General features: G+C 35.5%; 1 protein-coding gene across 2 annotated transcripts in view; it reads left to right on the top strand.

Moving 5' to 3' along the window:
* LOC136987877 (Krueppel-like factor 8) overlaps positions 1-19,470 on the top strand; it is a 178,546-nt gene that overhangs the window by 8,949 nt on the left and 150,127 nt on the right. For both annotated transcript variants that reach the window (XM_067285639.1, XM_067285640.1), the window contains exons 3-4: positions 1,585-1,741; positions 17,832-17,928. In XM_067285639.1, coding sequence (XP_067141740.1) covers positions 1,585-1,741; positions 17,832-17,928 — 254 coding nt within the window. The remainder of the gene's footprint in view (positions 1-1,584; positions 1,742-17,831; positions 17,929-19,470) is intronic.

The raw sequence follows: 19,470 nt of genomic DNA, 5'->3' as shown, positions 1-19,470 counted from the left end.
ATTCTATTCAAACCGATTGTGTTAAGTTCATAAATAAACAATTGATTACTATTTTTTACTGGAAAACAAGAGTAAAATATGCTAGGACCGAAGGTTTTCCGAAGTTTAAATGAGAAAAACACGTAAGTTATCGATGTAAATATATTCCGCCATTGATTAAATTAAAAATAGGTAAATTATTTTCCTTTTGCATTTATAATTAATGGCGGAGAAGGGAGGATATAAAAAAAACAGTTAAAATAATCGTCTAGTTAATGTCCAAGATACTATAACCTCGAATAGTAGCCTCTAAAATAATCTTTGATCAGTATTTGGCTCGGCCTTCACTTTTTAAAATCCCTTTGAAATATGGGTCAACCACTTCACATGGGATGTTCATTTTAGGAAATCCCTATGGAAACAATATTGTTTTCTGTTTAAAAATCTGGCGTGTGTGAGAGTAAATTTTAATAATTTGCCGTAAACAAAATGTATTATTCGATAGATTATTTAACAAATGTTCTTCTTTGGCAACGTTTCCGCCCCCGACCCCCCTCCTAGATTTATTATTTTAAAGAGAAGAAACGTACAAACTATCCGGTTTTTCCCATTTTTGGAACATTGTATTATATGGAAACAGGAAATCGGTCACAATAAACAAATAAGGGACAAAAGATTTTTTCGTTCCCCTACTTCGGCCTTCTCTTTCTCGATTTCTTTGAGGTCCTTCGATAATTTTAGGCTAAAATTTCGGACAAAAGCACACGGGGCGTTGCCCTGTAATTTGCGGCCATCATCTGTTCACAGACATAAGTGCGATACCCGCAACCTCACTTGGTCTGGACAAAAGCTATTCAAGTAGAAAGATCCGCATTGTTTCCTCTCTTGTCAAGAGAAAGTCTTTACCTCGATCTCGATTGTCCACCTGCCAAGGCAGGCCTCATTTTTTGGACCAAAGTCGCACGTCTATACCCAAAGTGGCAATTAGGAAATGACTTTTTCTCCTTCTATTTTTTAAAAATAATAATAAAAATAAAAAAACAGTACTTTTTTCAGTGTTTAAATTTGTTTTTAAATACCGTATCAAAGTGGCATTAAAATGCTACGACGAAATCGGGTTCAACAGTTCGAACTTTGACCCGAGTTATGACGAGACCCACTTATTCCAGAGAAACGACATCTTCGTCGCTCGTGTGTGGCTGTCTTATTGTGACGTCAGTTGATTTTTTATGGCTCGAGGGTCAATGGGACGTCGCCCCCTTCAACCGTTCGAGCGCCCGATCGAACTCTTTATGCCCTGTAATTGCTTATGATTATAGACACGACCGGTAGGCATCTGGTGACCACCGATACTTCCCAGATGGGGAGGAAGAATTTCGAATCGATTAAGGGGGGCCCACGACCCACTTGGTCAGGTTATAACGACATATGGAGAGTTAATTTTAGCTATCGAAAAGCGCTTCAGGAAGTTTAGTGACAGATGTATCTCGCTTTCATATTTAGTAAGACGTCTCGTCCACTTCCAATATGGATTTCAGATTGACAGATTTTTGTTTCTTGCCTGCATATTATTACTACTACTATATGACATGCACTTTCCCCCAGGCCGATTGTCCACCTGTACAAATGGAGCCCGTGGACCTGTCTGTGAACAAGAGCAAGTCTTCTGGATCGTTGACTCATCTCACTCGTCTAGAATCGTCCAACAATTCACCCGTACAAAGTCCAAACTGCATAGATCTTCGACTCAACAAAGGAGCCGGTGAGTGTCCTTTATGTTGATTATAAACGATTTAACACTACAAAGAAGCAAAAGTTCTTGACGTTTCCACAAGTTCTAACACAAGAATAACCAATAAAATTACATATTATTTAGGTTTAAAGTTAGCAGTTTACGCTCTTCTAGATCAATTCTAGAACCCAATCTTTGGATATCTAATCTAGAAGAGCGTAAGAGGCGATTGGATAATGCATCGATTTGTAAGATAATTTAATGTATAATGGAGGTAATTTGTAAATAACACTAATTAATTTGTGAAATTTACGGTTGTATAGACAAAATACCCGAAATCCCTACAGGAAAAACCGTTAAAGTATGAGAAACGTGGCGTGGTATGCAAGTATAAGTACGACAGTGGCTGGTGGAAAAACGCTTAAAACAAAGATACATTTCTTTTCGAGGGGATAAATAAGCCCGGAGGATGGGAGGATAGATAGGAAAACCCGTCCACCTTAGATCGCGTGGGAAAATACCTGACAGTCACAGTTGGACTCGCCTTAAGGGATGGGGTCGTTCGGAAACTGAAAAATTCTTGTTTACATCGGTCGTTCATTATAACGTTCTTGACTAGCTATGGGCGTAGAGGTGAATTGCCGATGAGCTATGGGGTGAGAAAGAAACGGCGAGGGATCTTGTCAAATCCGTTTCCCTCCACGATTCTAGTCCATCTCCTCCTGGGTGGTCAAGAAGACCAACTGCTGAGACAAATACCTAGTTCGTATCGTAACGTATGTGACGCTTTCTCCAGCATAACTTTCGGGATCAGAACTTATTGCATCTTTTCTTTTTTAAACCATTGCAAATTACATTTGGAACACGCACGGTAGCATCGTTTATGATTCGACTTCCGTTCAGATCCTTCACGTGTGTCTCTTATGTCCTATACACGAGCCACGTTGAAGAGAATACGCATTTTTTAATTCAGTAATTAAGAAAAGGAACCTCGTCCATGCAAATTTCTTAGAACCGCTCAAATAATATTGCATCATCGCTGTCAAATTACTGACGCAAATGTCTATTGTTACTCCTTTTTCGTCAGTACTTTGATAATTATGATGTAATATTATTTGTTCTACTCTTTAACAAGTTAAATACAGCAGCAGTATTCATATTTTTTCATGAGTTACGTAAATATTTAATAATATCTTGAACAACTTACAACGCGCTGACGTTCAGAACTATGCAATGGATTCCCCGTGAAATTTGATTATCTACGTGGTTCCTTTCAGTTTCTATTGATTAATTCTGTATTTTGGTGCAGCTTCCACACTTTTTTTTTGTTTTAAACGAAATCGTATAATTGTGAGAACACACCCAAGTTGAGAGGGGTACCGCTTCTTTTCATCTTCCACCTACACCTGCCCATTACCCCCTGCCAGGATCGCACCCATGCGAACAACGCCCCTTTCCGGTCAAAGAACCCCGCCCGACATAACTTATGTTTCCCTGGATAAAGATTATTCTCTAGAATTTTTTTTTTTTTTTTTTTTGTAGAGAAAGTATCTAGCAGGGTTTCACCCCCTCGTTCGCCATACTGAATAACCCTAATGTATATCTTTGTTTAGATTAGGATGTGGGTAAGAGGAATGGATGCAACCCGGACATCGTGAACGACACGGAATCATCCATTCCGCCCTCTTCTCGTGACTAGTCTGGAAGTCACCCGGAAGTAAAAGATGCGGGGGAGGACTGGGCCATAGTTCGTGACTGACACCGCGGGACGATGACCTTATAATGAGTGGAGGTTAGAGGTCAAATACTTGGCTAATTCTCATCTTTATTGGCTACGGTCACGGCATCATTTTCTCATCTATCTTGAGAACATTCGATGCCGACTTCTTTCCTCCACGAATTACACGTTTTCATCCCTCAAACCCGTTCGAATTATTTTCTCTTGTGTAACTTACACCCCTTTTTTTTAAATTTCCCGCATCTTCCTACACCCAATCTGCAATTGGGTGTAGAAAGATGAGGATTTTGTACTTTGAAATTCTTGTCATGCATCCGAATTGGCTCTAATCCAAAGTGGCACGAGGACTTTAAAGGTCAGAAACCTGGTTTATGACGTTACGAGATAATTGAATTTCGGAAGCGTAGTTAATTTTTTATGGCAATTTAACATTATAGGAAATAAAGATACCGAAGAAACTTATTAATATTCCCTTCACACAAGAAATAATTTGAATACAAAACGACTAACAATGGGCTCAAATTTATCAAGTTTTGATTGAAATTAATTGTGTTGATACTGTCTTTATAAATAAGGTTGATTTATGTGATGGAGTAAATCTAATTAATATAAATATAAGTAATAATAGTAGCGATCGGGATGTGATAGCTTCAGTTGTTTCAGCATGAACTTCATTAGAAGTCAGCATTCTTGCCCCCTCTTGGGAATCAACGTGCACTACAGGTATCGAAAGCGATGTTATCTCATCCGGTGCAACCGGGATCAATCTTTTAATTTAGAGTTTCTGACTCTTACTTTCGCTCAATTACTCTACCAAAAAAAAACCTGTTTTCGCCCCCATTCCATTCGCCTCAACAGTTACGAGATGGCAATAGATTACGTTATACTTAATGCCGATTTTCATCTGTACATTTTCGAATTTTGGCCAGTTTTTAGTGGGGGTTATTTTAATATTATTATTGTAAAATTTATAAGAATTTATATTATTACATACCCTAGCGAATCCAGAAATCTTTAGAGGGATGCAGAAAGGAAACAATAAGCCATTTTACTACACTTGAATTTACTCGTGAGAAGGGGGTGCAACTGAGCCCTGAGCACCCCCTAAATCTATGTTGTGTGTGTAGATTTGTAGCCCTAACAGATTCTTCATTCCCTCCCCTTGGGGTACGCGTACGACCGGTTGAGAACTGCTGTTCAAGAAGACTAAGGTGGTGGCTTTTCTAGTCGTTGTAGATTGAGGTAATGATGCGATTCATTCTGCAAAAACTAGTGTATTCAAATGAAGACATTGGGGTTATAAAATATCATTGATTAAATCAAAGATAATTGAACTGTAAGGTCATTATAATTGAATTTTTTCCGCATTCACACTAGTAGTTTTAATATTAAATCATTACGAGTCGCATGAGAAAGGTCAATGATGCATCTCTAATTCGATTATGATTCTTCAACTGGGGAGAAATGTAATTACGAAGGAAAACGAGGAAGGGCGGAGGAAGAGTGCTTAATTATGTATTGTTTCTCGTCCAGTCAAGGATGAGTTGTTATAAGCCTTTTCTTGTCGACAAGTAATGCCTGGGGATAGATTGTCTCCATTCTTAGCGAAACGAGCGACTTCAAACCGGTAGCCAGAATGAGATTTGTTTAGTTAACTATGCCTAGACCTTATTTACAGTTTGCTTCCTTGAGAAATAATAAATGCCGTTGAATATTCTATAAATTATTCATTATTTTTCCCTTGAATATTCTACGGCTATACATTAGAAACCCTGTCGAATCCGTCGGGTTACTACTAATATTTCGAAATAATGGATGAGTAACTTATACTTTCTTCGACTATACGGTAAAATTTCTTTAGTTAACTACGCCTAGACCTTATTTACAGTTTGCTTCGTTGAGAAATAGTACATGACGTTGAATATTCCATAAATTATTCATTATTTTCCACTAAAATATTCTGTGTCTATAAGAAACCTTGTCGAAGCCATCAGGTTGCTGCTTCAAAATTTCGAAATAATGGACGAGTAACTTATTCTTCCTTCACTTATACATTAAAACTTGTTTAGTTAACTATGCCTAGACCTTATTTACAGTTTGCTTCCTTGATAAATAATAAATTCCGTTAAATATTCAGTAAATTACTCACCATTTTTCACTGGAATATTCTGTGGCTCTGAAGAACCCTTCAGGTTGTAACCTGAAGGATTCTTCAGAGGAACTACCACAAAATTTCAAAATAATGGACGATTGACTTATTTTTTTTCATTTACACATTAAAACTGTGTAATTTTATACATAAATATACGTAATAACTGGATAATTATGCGAAGCGAAGGAGGAAATCGAAGATAGGCATTCGAGTCTGGCCTGTGTGACACGAATACAAATACAAGTAAAAAATAAAAAATAAAATATTGATTTATGGGAAAATAATCATAGTTTACGTTTTTAAAATTTTAAATTGATTCATCATTTACTCGTAATAAATAGTTTGAAATACATTAGATGCGTTTAATGGCATAGAATCAGGAGGCCCCCCTCGTGCCATTAAAGTCAAACTAACGTAACAGACTTCAATTCTCTTCTGTTGCCCGGAGGGGTGTATTTCGTACAGTCGTGTGTATAAATGTATAATAATAATCACTTATTTAATCACTAGTAGACCTATGATTGATACAGCCTTGCCTTTATAGGTGATAAACGACATCCAAAATTCAGTTCACTCCTCATATCTCTCTACCTCTAGGCCACGTCGTGTCTTCGAGTTCCTTGTGTTTTCCTAGGGTTGAACCCTTCCAATAGAAAATTAGGGATTCTACTATCTAAAATGCGTGGGTATTTAGGGGTGTCTCCCGAGCCATGGGGCGAGGACACGACTGTCCTAATTTGGGGACAAGGACAACGAGGCGGTCCTGGCATAAAACATCTCCTGTAGCCTCCTTCGAATTTGTTTCGGCATCTGGTGTTATTTCTGAAACACGGCACGCGCAGTTGCACGTGCGTCGTGACTGTACAACGCCGAGATATTGTCGTGACGTGTTCGGTGGGGAAGAACCCCTCATCGGGGGTAGTAGAGCCGTTTAGGAAAATGGATTCCGCTTTTTCGTTATATAAAACGTCTTCATAAATTTTAATTTTCAGAATTGCAAATGAACCTTTAAATATCTCCTCCCCCCATTTTTTAATTCATTCCAGTATCTAAATATGTTAAAATTGGGCAATTTATGATGAAACTTTCACTCGAATACATAAATTATTTAAATTTATTTTTTCCCTATCTACAATCAAGAGTAAGTCTTCTAGAACTAGAACTGATCTAGTTTAAGGCGGGGGGAGGGAGAAATTCGATTTTAATTAATTATTTATGACAATCTCTATACTTTTACATCAAATAATTATGTGGGGGGGCTAAAGATTTTTATTAGAAAATTACCTTGGGGTGGTCAGTCAGTTAATTTGTATCCGGTTATATTTAAAAATATCCTAGATTTTTTGCTGCTCAAAACCTACAGTTACGTCCAAGGTAAGTATATGATAATTGGGGATTATAATACCCTTACAGAGATGTTAGTAAATTACAATTCGCGTGCACACCCCCCTTCAAATCACCATACGAAAGTGAAAAAAAGCAAGCATCAATTGATCATCCGTAAAACCTAAATCAAAACAAGATCCAATTTGTCCTAATTTCTTGACAGAATTAGTACAGAAATTGTGATTAATTATATATATTTTTACCTGTTTGCATCATATCCAAACACTTCTCTCCCCTGTAAAATAATATTTACTATTATTTTAAGGGCTAATTTTATTATTAAAGGGATCAATATATGATAGAGTAGAGTCTACCTTAAATCAGGGGGGGGGGACTTCTATCTTCGTCTGGACCACCCACCTGGGTAACTAAACATGCTTAGGCTTAGCACCCTAAGCCCTATATATCAATCTAGATGGCGAGAGGAATGTACTTTCCAGAAACATAGGTATGTGGGGACAATACATCCCTAAAGAACCTTCTTTTTTTTATTTTATTTTTTATAGAACAAGATGACTTCTTCGGATTATATCTTCGAGAATTCTTCTTCTTCTTCTTCTTCAATTTTTTATATTTCTCTTTTAAAAGGGGAGTAAAAGGGGAACGAATTTTAACTTAGTTCTTGTTTAATCCTTAAATTATTCGTTGTTAAAGTGGGTATATTAATATAGTTAACTGAATAAGGTATAAATTACAGAGATGTCTCGATATAGCAAATGATTTAGTTCTTCCTGGAGTGAGGTGTGTTTATTTATTCTAAGTTCAATATAAAAATGTACTTTCTGTACTCGTTTTTTTTGTGTGTATAAAATGTATTTTAATGCTAATTTTTGTGCATAAAATGTACGTTATTTTCCATTTTTGTGTACTTTTCATTCCTACTTCTGTGCATAAACTGTACTTTTTAAGCTCACTTCTGTGTAGACTGTTAACAAATTTGCCTTTAGATTAATTAGTCTCGTGTTAAACTTCTCACCTTAATTGAAAAATACGAAAAAAAAGGAATTAAAATGAATGCCCTTTTTTAAAAGAAGAAAGGGGGAAAAAAGGCAGTTTTCTTCACTTTCATTTTATCTCATTTGTACTTCTTTTTTTCCTTCCCTTGCAATGGTCGTGTCTCTTTTACTAACAGAGAAACAATGACGACATTTCGTGACAAGTTACCACATCTCAAACTTGTTTGTGTCATCGCGAATGCCTCCGGTTTTGCACAAATTACCTAATTTGCTAAGACTCCAAATTGAATTATTCCCTATTTTTTTCCCTAAATAAAACGTGTGGAACCAGATTTTTAGTGATAATAATATATATATGTATTTTTTTCAATACTTTCTTTCAAATCTAATTTCTTCTGTAGAAAACAAATATGTAAGAATGTTGTTTTACTAATAAGTAAAAATGTAAAATATTTATTATATTATTACATTTTTAAAAAGAATTTAGGGAATTTTATTTTGGGTAAAATTCCAGGAAAATAGGTCAAATTGCTACCAGGCGTTTTGAGTAATTGAATGCTTAATGATGCGTAGGACCATCCTTAGTTTTAAATAGTAATTCAATTAATTTGGTAGGATATCTGCCGGAAATTCTTACATTTTTTTATCGTTTAATTAAACAAAGAATAGAGAATTATAGAGAAAAATAATCGGTATGTCCGGCCGAAAGGTTATTTCTTTAGCTAAACACGAGTGAAATTTCTCGATAAACAGTAGTTAAATGCAATACCTACCAAAATTTAAGTTGAAAATTCAATAGCTTGGATGAAGGAAGGTTCAGAAAGCTTCGTATCTAGACGCAGAGAGGATTTTTGAACGCCCCACTGCATTCAAATCGACAATTCATCGAGGCTTGAGAGGTGCGAAATGGGCTACTTACTTCGCTACGAAAGCCACGAAAATATGCTTAATAGAATAAATAAAAATAGATTTTTTGCTACTCGTACTCATTTTTTTAACACCAAAGATGAAATTTTATAGCTTCTGCTCCCTTCTGTAAATTTTGGAGATGTTTTCTAGCGCAGGATCTCCTCCGCAGAAGGTGAGTTGGATTCAGTAGATCACCCTTCATCAAAAATAAATAATGAAAATGGCTTGATTTTATTCAATAGTCAAGCTTCAAGAAGTTGAAATCAACTAATTATAATTCAAATTACATCGAGTAGTTTAATTAGTATGCAAGTTGACACTCAATAATATGCATATTAAAGTAGTGAGTTAAGAATTATTAACAATTGTGTGTGTGTGTTTTTTTACTGAAAGGGAATTCCACAATTAAATATTCGCTTGTACATCCTGTTAATTTTTCCACCCCTTTCAATCCTAAATTTCACATTTATTTTTTGCTATTTTGCTTCGTTACGTTGCTTATTAGAAGCCTATTCTTCCTTACTTTCAGGCCCATTCTTTGCAACTATGGAATATAAAAACTAGCTCTTAAACAGTATATTATTAATTAATAATTAATGTATTTATTATATATATAACCTATATACACAAGGTATATATAGGTTATATATATAATAAAGTTCTTGTATAATATACAAGGACTTAGACTTCAATAAAATCCTGTTTTTCTTACCTCTTCTCTCCTATAGATAAATTTTTACAAAATCCTTTCTTATTTAAATGAAATTAAATAGAAATTTCCTATATAAAAAGGAGTTAAGGTGGGTTCTCAACGAATCTTTTACTGTTCGATTCTTCTTTTCGTATTAAATTTCTCAAATAATGGTATTTATTTCTGCAGTGAATTATTATTTTTCTTTTTTATCTGATAAAATGCCTTTTTGGTAAAGTCATAGATCTAGAAAAACACGTTGTAACTAACATTCGGATCCAGAAGAGAAAACAATAAAGATATGTCTTCGTCAACTTCCTTTGCGATAAGATAGCTCTTATTTAAAGATAATAAACATCTTATTTTTCTTCCTTTTATGTTTTTAAGAATGCATTTAAATGATGTTTTAGAAGAAAGCTCTGTTTATTCTTCCATTTTTTGGCTAAGAGGGCCTTATACCCAATGCCCATTACGTATTCGGTCAGGCCCACAACGGTGAGAGACAGGGCCTGAAATATCCAGATAGATAGTCCATAAAAAATCTTGGGTTTCTCGCCCGGATTAGTGGCAGTGATGAGCCACAAACGTGGGACAAAATTTATAAAATGTGTCTAGTTTTGTATTTTCTATACAAAAGTCTTCAGCCACCATACATGTAAAGTCATCTTTGATGTGGTACTGGCACCATAAATGGGTGTGCCGCTAGCTGAGAAAGGTGAAGAACCACGTCTTGCAAACGTTTATCCTAGCAAGGAGCCATTTATATATATAGAAAGATGCCTTTAATCTGAATTCGAGAAGCATTTACACGAGGAATTTTAATCATTTTCGTAAGTAACGACGTACAGTTTCATTGCCCAACTCGATATTTGAAGCACAAAGCCAGAAAATAGCGAAATTTAAATTTACGCAACCAGTGATAGAGAGTAATCAATAATAGGTAACAATCGGGGTAATAGGTAATTAGTAATTACCATGGTTGCCAGATACTTGGCGCTAAAATCAAGGACAAAATGAGTTCTTCCCGAAAAATACAGGAACAATTCAATGCCAGGACATTCGGGATGTGTATTTTTACTCTTTCGCCGACAGAAATACATTTAAAATATGTAAAAACGAAAAGAATCCTTCGTTGTAGGAGCATTTTTTTTAAGAATAAAGTCCTCCAGTCAAGATGGCACTCGGAAAAACTCCGAGAAATCCCGAGAAACCGGGAGATCTGGCAACCGTGCTAATTAGTAATCGGAAGCCATCTTGTTTCACAGGATCAACCAAGTAACTCATTACATTTATTATTATTATTTTTTTATTATTATTATCAAATAATCTGTTTTTAAACGAGATTAAAATTATAATGGAGTCAATCTCCAGCAAAAGATAAATTAAAAAATTTATAAGTAAGTAACATTATAAGATTAATTCTTTTGTTATAACACGAACGGATTAGTCGGTATGCATACGCTTCAGCTACTGAATAGTTCTATTTACAAGATAAAGCATTACTGAATTGCCCTCCGGGGACTATCCTTTTATTGACAGTCTTCTATCGTTCATAATAGGACGACATTATCATTATTATAGTCCTTTTTATTCTTTCTTTTTTTTATTAATGGACTAACTCGGGGTAGATTCATGCTTTGAATTTCATTAAGTGGGCCTTATATATAGAAGGAATAATTCCTAATTTTTAATTTTTAATAATGTAAAGCCTACTATTTAAGCATTTAATCGGTGTTATTTGCAAGAGTCCTTCAGAATGGTGGCAATGTCCTTGCAGCTGATTAATATTAATCGCGCCATTAATAAAACAGTTTCGTTTAAAGCTTTTAAAATATACAAAATTGTTACCTTTTTTTTTTATCTATTACGAAGCTTAAATTTGAATATTTTTATAGGATAATTCTTAATAAGGAACGTCATCGTTCGATAAACAGGACAATCGAATTAGTTAGTAAAGAAGTTTAATGGATACTAATGGATAAAGTATAGTACTAGAACGTCTTTAACATTATTTTAATGGGCACACGTGTGCCCAATCAAGGACATGGGTTGGTTTAATATAACGTTAAAGCGATTCAATTATAGGCATAAAAGTTAATTTGCATATCCATACGCTTCTATTGTTTAGAATTGTTAGCTTCTACAACTGTTTAGAAGCTGTCTGGAGTGTTTATTATGCAATTTAAGAGAAAATTACATTAAAAATATCAAAACTTTTCTATGTAAATTATCATTTTAGTAGTGTCACTTCAACTGCACTTGTACCATAACATAACAGCAACTTAATGAAATACAGTGTTTATGTTTATTGCTGGTTTAATCTGTTTCGTGTGCAGATTGCATTCTACACAAATTATAAAGAATTTATCCAAGAAAACATCCAAAAAAACTCGAAGAAAACATGGTAATCTATTCATTTTTATGCTGTATTACGTGGTATTTTTATCGTGCGCTCAAGCTAAATTCAATTAAATTTGCGTGATTAACTATCGGTCTTATAAAACTAAATATAGAGCTTAATAAATTCAATATAAAATGGTTCAACAGGGTTATCAATATAACAAAAATAGTGTCGACAACCCGATTAGAGAGAAGTGAACTTATACAAACACTACAGCGAGGTGACAAAAAAAAACAGCACGAATCTATATATAAGAGCAAAAATTGTGAACTAATTCCTTAAAAATCGTATTAAGATTCATGTTTAAAGTATATAATTATCGATTATACAGTAAATTATCGTTATAAATCCTTAAAATTCTTATGTGCACACTTTGTAAGTGCGCTGAGCCTTTGTAAGGCTCAGCGCACTTACAAAGTGTGTAAAGTGCAGTGAGCCTGTTATATAAATAGGTCTTTATATAAATAAATGAAATTGTTCTATAAAATTTTTTAGTATAAAAAATAATTAAAAAATATACGGAATAATCACGTAAACATAAAGGTAATTGCCTAAAAAAGTAGCCCCTTCTCATTATAGAGAAGTTGAAGTAAGCTTTGTTTATGATAACAGATTTTCCTACAATAGATAAAAATATGCCCTTAAGACAATTGCGGGCAGTTTATATAAATTGCTGAGATAAATCAAAACTTAGGACTATTTTTTTTTTTCCTTTCTTTCTTTCTTAATTTTAATTTTTAAAATAGAATTAGGAATCCAGGAAATATTTTAAAGGCAGGAGGCCATTGGAAATATTCCACTGTATAAATGCCTATGAGACATTTATGTACAGTTAATTACATTATATCTAATTGAGATTTCAACTGGAATTAAAGTTAATTAATTTTAATTAAAAATCCTACTTAAGATTTATGTTACGTCGTTAATTTGATTTTATCTTGATGATGATTTATTGATCTAATGCGGCGTATGTCCATTTTTTTTTTTTCTTAGTGTTAACTTAGTACTTGTTAAGGAAGGATTATAATTTTAATTTAAATTATTGTAAAGGAAGGATTATAAACTTAATTTAAATTACTGTTTCCTTATTTAATTTAAAAAAAAAATTTCCTTCTCGATCAGGAATAATCGATAGAAAATTCCGTGTGTTCGGCTCAAGGTAGAGGGGACCATCAGGGCCCTTTATTTCGGGCCCTCTACAATTTAGGTATAATATAATATCTATAAATACAAAATAATAGAGGAGACTTGTAAGGCCTTATAACGAGGAACGGAGGTCTTGTAAATTTATTTACGTAAATAACTGATATTTAATTGATCATACTCTTATACACTTTTGGCTTTTCGGAGAAGGCCCTAAATTTGTAACAGATTCAGGCCCTCTATCATCTCTTTCAGGTCCCATTATCTAACGTATTTTATAATTAGAAATTCAACTTAAACGTTACGCTTCTTACGTAGAATTTACAGGGTGATCGTGATTAAAGTACCCCTATTCAACGTCGACTGGAGTAATTAAATGCAACCAAATTTGGTGTAGTGGCATTTCAGAACACGCGGAAGACATCTCTGTAAAATAAATAAATAAATAGTATCAAAACTTGCCACTGTGGCAATTTTGGCGTTGCAAGCACGTATATATGATTTCAATTGTGGGATATTGCAAAGGAGCACTTCAATTCTGAACGTGCTCTGTGAGCTTCTGAGGCTGAAACTTTGCAACGCCCCCTACGTCGCTAGTGTCCGAGAAGTGTCTTGCACAAGTAAAATGTTCGTTGCTCGAAGCGCCAAAAGTGCCACAGTGGTGGATTTCGACACTAATTTTGTTTTTTATGCGAATGTCTTCAGCGTGTCGTGAAACGTCACCAAACCAGATTGGATTGCACTTCGATAGAGTTGAACAGGGGTACTTTACGATCACTTGTTATATTTTGAAATAGGTAGAGTTGAATAGGGGTTTTCTAGATAAAAATTTCTCTTTTCTCTGTTAAAATTCATAAAATTTACTGGATTTTTGAATAGTTTTACAAGCAATTTAATTACCATTAAAAATTTATTATAATTAAAAAAAATCTCCGTTCATTTCTATGCGTAAAATACCTCCATTTAACTGATTAATCGCTCCGAAAATTACAGATGCTCCTACACAGGAATAAAAATAATTTGAGCGATGAAAGGGAAACCATCAGGACTATAATTTGAATCAGCTATCAATTGAATTTCTTAGATAAAAATAATAATAATAATAAAAAAAACCTCTGAATGCCGGCAAACCAGATCCATTAAACCTTTAACATGTTGGTTCACTAATAAGCTTGCATTTTTATCTTTATTTCAGGACCGAAAAATAATTTTACGTGTACCTAATGATATTTCCACAGACCAGTTTGTGTGCCCTTTACTGTAAAGGGGGAGAGCAATCAAAGAGTTGATTTAATGGCGTATTGATTAAATAAATGGGTGGAAGGAGGGTGGATATCGTGGGCTTCGATCGTATTTATCATTACGTGTCAAAAAGAACCAATTATCCAATTTAGCTACATACGAATATTTTGTTATATGTAGTCGAAAGCTACATATCTGTTGCAACAAGTTTCCTTTGTTCTCGGATGTACGGAAAGAATTTCAAACAGTCGCAAACGTTTAAAAATTCTTTTGAACTCGACATCGTTCTGACCTTAGTAGATAGATAAACAGTAGAGGACATTCTTAGCCAAGTGTTTGATGAGGTCATTTAAATGCTGGAATCATCTCTGCCACGCACAAAGTTATATACCTACTAAACAAACCAGGCGTGGTGTGATCGAGTGGGTAACTTAGAAAAGAGAAAACCTCGAATAAATATTGTTTTTCTCTACGTCTTATCTTCTGTTTATCGCGCATTTTACTTTCATTCCAGATTATTTTCTTGTATAAATGCAAATGAGTAGTTTGCTTATAATTTATTATTTCATTATTTTCTTTGCTTGACCTCCAAAACTAGGGCAGAATTCGGCTCGTATTATTGCATTTTTTTTCGGTTCGAACCCTGCAGAAATTTAGTTTCTTACCTTTAAAACACATACTAGAGTTGTGTTTGTTCTGTAGCACACCTAATTAGTCTGGAGAGGATCCGTACTTCATAAAACCGCTGCTGTAGTTGCATAAGTACATATATTATGCCTTACAATAGAAGGGAAACGATCAAAAAATATCATAAAATATATCATTTGTAAGCTATTTTTTAGTCAATTTACCTGACAAGTGAAGAAGAGCAGGTGTGAAAAGACTTATTATTCCATTTCATATTTACCAGGCCGCACTAGAAGTCACAAAAGGCCTCACCTCAGGTCTATACTTTACAAATTATTATTAAATTAAAGGGTGAAAAATTATCCTCATACCTGGCATGTCTTTGATTTGAGTACTTCTTATAAGTTTGGAAAATTTCTAAGTAATGAGGCACAATTACTACTGTATAACCCATTTGTTATCCGAATTATAAAGGATATGCTGAAAAGAAGGCATTATCCTTAGCCCTTAATATGAAATACATGAAGTATTAAGGGCTAAGGGGTATTAAGTGTATTATTCTGTAGGGGAAACAAGTTTGGGCTTTAGTAGTAACACTACTATTTTGTACGAAACGGGTTCTAATAGTTCACCAGAATTGCTTGGCGAGGAAAAAAGCTTCCGATTTTTTGCACCTTTGATACAAGTAGTGTGTCGGTACGTTATTTATCTGTCACTGACGACATTGGGCGCGCTCGATTTATCACGTGCCCATTGTTTGGAAGCCATAGAAACCCGCTCCATTTATCTTACTTAGATAGGGGAGGAGGATAGGGAGGATTTTGGCATGATTAATTGATTAATATTTTCGGAAATATCAATCTATCACTGTGGACATTAAGGTATTGTTCGAAAGGGCGGTAAAATATTTGTTTTATGCTGACGAGAAACAATGCTGCGCCATCGGTCACATCCGCTCGTTTACTACCTCACGCTAATGTTTTTTAGCTTTCACGTGGAGGGGGGAACAAAACGTTTTAGGCTTTCGCGTGGGGGGGAAACGTCTTTAGCTTTCACGCGGAGGGGGGGAGCAAATGTCTCTATTGTCTCCAACACCACAAAAGCGATGAGATGATGAACTACTGTTCATAATTCAACTAGAAATAATTCTTTTCGGCTTTGGCACTTGCTATTTTCTTTCTGTCAATTGCCAAAAATTCGTACGGAGCTATTTATAAAAATTAAGCGCTTATTAATATGCAAATCTAAGAGGAGGCGTATTTTCTATACGAGGAGATAGGATCCGTTATACAAGGGTTATTCAGACAACAAAGGAAGAACGAGTCCTTGAATATCGCAAATGCTGGACAGCAACTCTGTAAAAACTGAAAAATTTAATTAGGACATAATTCGTGGAATGAATTTACATTAACGGACGTTTAAAATGCAATTCTTTTTTAAATGCCGTTATTGCGCAAAAACCTGTCTAAAACGGACCATCTGTTACAACTGAAGTTTACCTAAACGAAACGATTTTATTCGTAAGAAAACCGTTAAAAGTAGGCAACCTGTCTAACACGGAATTAACGTTAGACGAATTTCTAAATCACGATTATAATTCTGTCGAGAGACTTAAACCTGCACGAAGCGGAAAAATCCTACAGGTGAAGCGGAGTTCCGTTTTAAACAGGTTTCGTGGTAGTAAATCCCCATTTTGAATGATTTCAAGTTTGTTTAACGAAAGTTATTAGCCGCGTGGGCGATTTGACAACAATAAAATATGACAGAAAGAAAAACACAAGAAGGGGGTGCGAAAGGCGGCGACTAAAATCAAAAACGGGATCGCATCGATGAGAGAAAGCAAATCTTCTATCCTTCTTTACCAAACGGTGGGTGTGGCTGGGTTGTCATTGTGGCACGTGCCGTTTCAGCAACCGGGCGTTGGCCATTCGGGTATAGAATTACAGGCAAAACGTCTATTAATATATTCAATACAATGTTTCATTTGCATTTTTCAAGTGTTTAAACACTAGTTATTAACGCGAACACAAGGGGGAGGAAATAATTTAATTTTTGCACCCGTTTCTTGTGTCGTATTCCGCACACCTTACCCGAAAAAGGGAAGAATCGAGAAGTATTCTAATTTAAAAATAAAAGGGGAATAAGGGCGAACATGCTCGGACCAACCCGGATGTACGAGGTGAAAGGTTATCCAGCCGGTAATTAACAGTGATTTAGAAGGCCGTGCACTTATGGTAATCATCTGTTTATCCGGCCTCCTTCATTAACACGGCAGACAATGACCGTAATTATTGTTTCTTCCCCCTAAATGGCAGTGGCGTTAAAATGACGCCCCGAGGGGGCGTGTCCTTCCTCTGTCATATATTTAATTTCCACGTTGATGGAACTAATAGGAAACTGGAACCAAACGAAGATCTAACTGGAACGTTCGTTGCTTTAATTAGCAATGTCTATAATTAAATCAAAGATTTTTCGCATTAGAACATTACAAGCAACAAAATATGGGTCCTACAGGAAGCGAAATTGATCTTATAACCCCTTAACAGCATCCATTTATCCATCTTTAAGTCGGGAATTGATGAGTAGCTCACGAAAATACCCGATCTTTATTATCGATTTGCCCATACTTTGAGGCCCCAAAATGAATTTCTGCAATGGCATTTAATTGTTCTTCTATTATTATTAATCTTCTAGGTGTAAGGTTTGTTTTAAAATTTAAATTTCGAGCCTTTAAAGGTTAGAAATCAAAACAGTCCATCCTTGAACATTCTTTAATTGTTGACACAATCTAAGCTGCTGTCAAGCTTAAACGATTGTTTTTCCAGGTGCAATCCATTATTAAGATTATTATTTTTTGTTTGTTTCTTTATTCTAGGTGATATGGATGAACAAGATCAGAGCGCAGTTGCCATAGAAGGGATGAATAGAACAAATCAATACCTTCCACTTCAAAGGATAAAAGCAGCATCATTGTAAGTTACATATTGCAAAAGAGAGGCGCCATTTTCTCTGTTCTATTTTCATCGATTAATTTCCAAGTTATATTTACTTTTACTTGATATTCTAAAGTTTAAAAATTAATTCGGGTCGATCCTATGGAGGAAAACAATGCGCGGATGGAAGCGAGTAGTAGCTGAACGCATAGGGCCAAAGTATCTCGTGACCCTGGCTCGACAGGTGACCCACTGCCCCTCATTTACAACCAATCTAGTCGACCGAATAACCCAAATTGCGACATTTGTCGTAACATTCCGACACTACCCGTAATAAGTTCGGATGTTGTCTTACGCCCTTTAACCGAGTTCCATTTTGCTAAACATGGTACACGATAATAAATGCGGTAACAAATCTGCTCCCGTTTTTCTCTTTTTTTGGGCAGAAAAAAGAATCCCTCCCCCCTCCCTTGGTAGGTACAAATTAAATTAAAAGTTGTTATAACACGTTTGGCTGTTGGTGTATATCCCTACGGGTTGACACTTTCGCCTTCCTCCTTTTTAGACCGGTTTCTCTTGGCAATCTGCTCACGTCCAAACCATACATTCACTGATATCCGGGTGCTGGCTCATTCTATGAAGAGGGTGAAGTGACAGTTTCAATGTTATTTTGGAACTTATCTATAGCATTTTAAGTGTTGGATAATAGAGAAAACCTACATACAAAATGAGTCTACGACCTACGTAATTAGGTTACAAACAAGAGTGACCGCAGGGGAAGCATTGTCGAGCAACAAGGCGCAACTTCACAAGTAGAGTGGCACAGGGAATATGTATCTACGCGTTTTTCTTTTTTAGCCTCATATTTTAAGTTTCGATAATGGGACCTCCCACATTGTTTGCTATCGTCTCTCACTCCGAATAACCTCCCCCATCGTGGCTTTTACAACTGTCATAAAAGAGGTGATACGAGATACCGTTGCCACATGCTTTGGCATCTTGTGTATATGAAGTGGAGGGGAAGAGCGGGAGTCAGTGTGGATGCAAGAAGCGAGTTACTAGGATCTCGAAAAACAAGTCCACGAGAACTGGTTGTTCGAGGTGATGTACCGTTTGTGTGCTAAGGTCATCGGCCTCTCTCATCGACAGTAGCTCCTCCTCAGTAAATATTGGTTGGAGTGTTCCGTGGCGGAGGTCAGCCATTCTTGTGGTTTATTGAACGAGTCAATTTTCTCCAGGAAAGAGAAAAAAAATGGCCTGGCGAAATAAGAGAGCCTTAATTGAAATTCACATTTGGAACACTACATTGAATCTATATTTATTTATAGGTCAAGGAGTAGGGCCTAAAGACAGATAAAATTCGAGCAATTTCGTTCAAATTGTATTGAAAAGTTTTTTCTTAATTCGAGGTCATTGACACATATAACCCCGCTACAACGACAACAGCCTGACGAAACAATGAGGGGCAGAAGATTGTGGCAGACGTTACCGGAAAGGTTTCGATTTAGGCCTATGTTTAAGAGTCACGTTTCTATGTAACGTTTGCTTCCTCAATAGACATTTAGGGCTATTTGTAAGACA

Source organism: Centruroides vittatus, unplaced genomic scaffold (assembly GCF_030686945.1).
Source record: "Centruroides vittatus isolate TY-2023 unplaced genomic scaffold, ASM3068694v2 scaffold_2802, whole genome shotgun sequence".
Taxonomy (NCBI): domain Eukaryota; kingdom Metazoa; phylum Arthropoda; class Arachnida; order Scorpiones; family Buthidae; genus Centruroides; species Centruroides vittatus.
The sequence above is the reverse complement of the archived record's forward strand: the minus strand, read 5'-3'. Positions and strand labels throughout refer to the sequence as shown.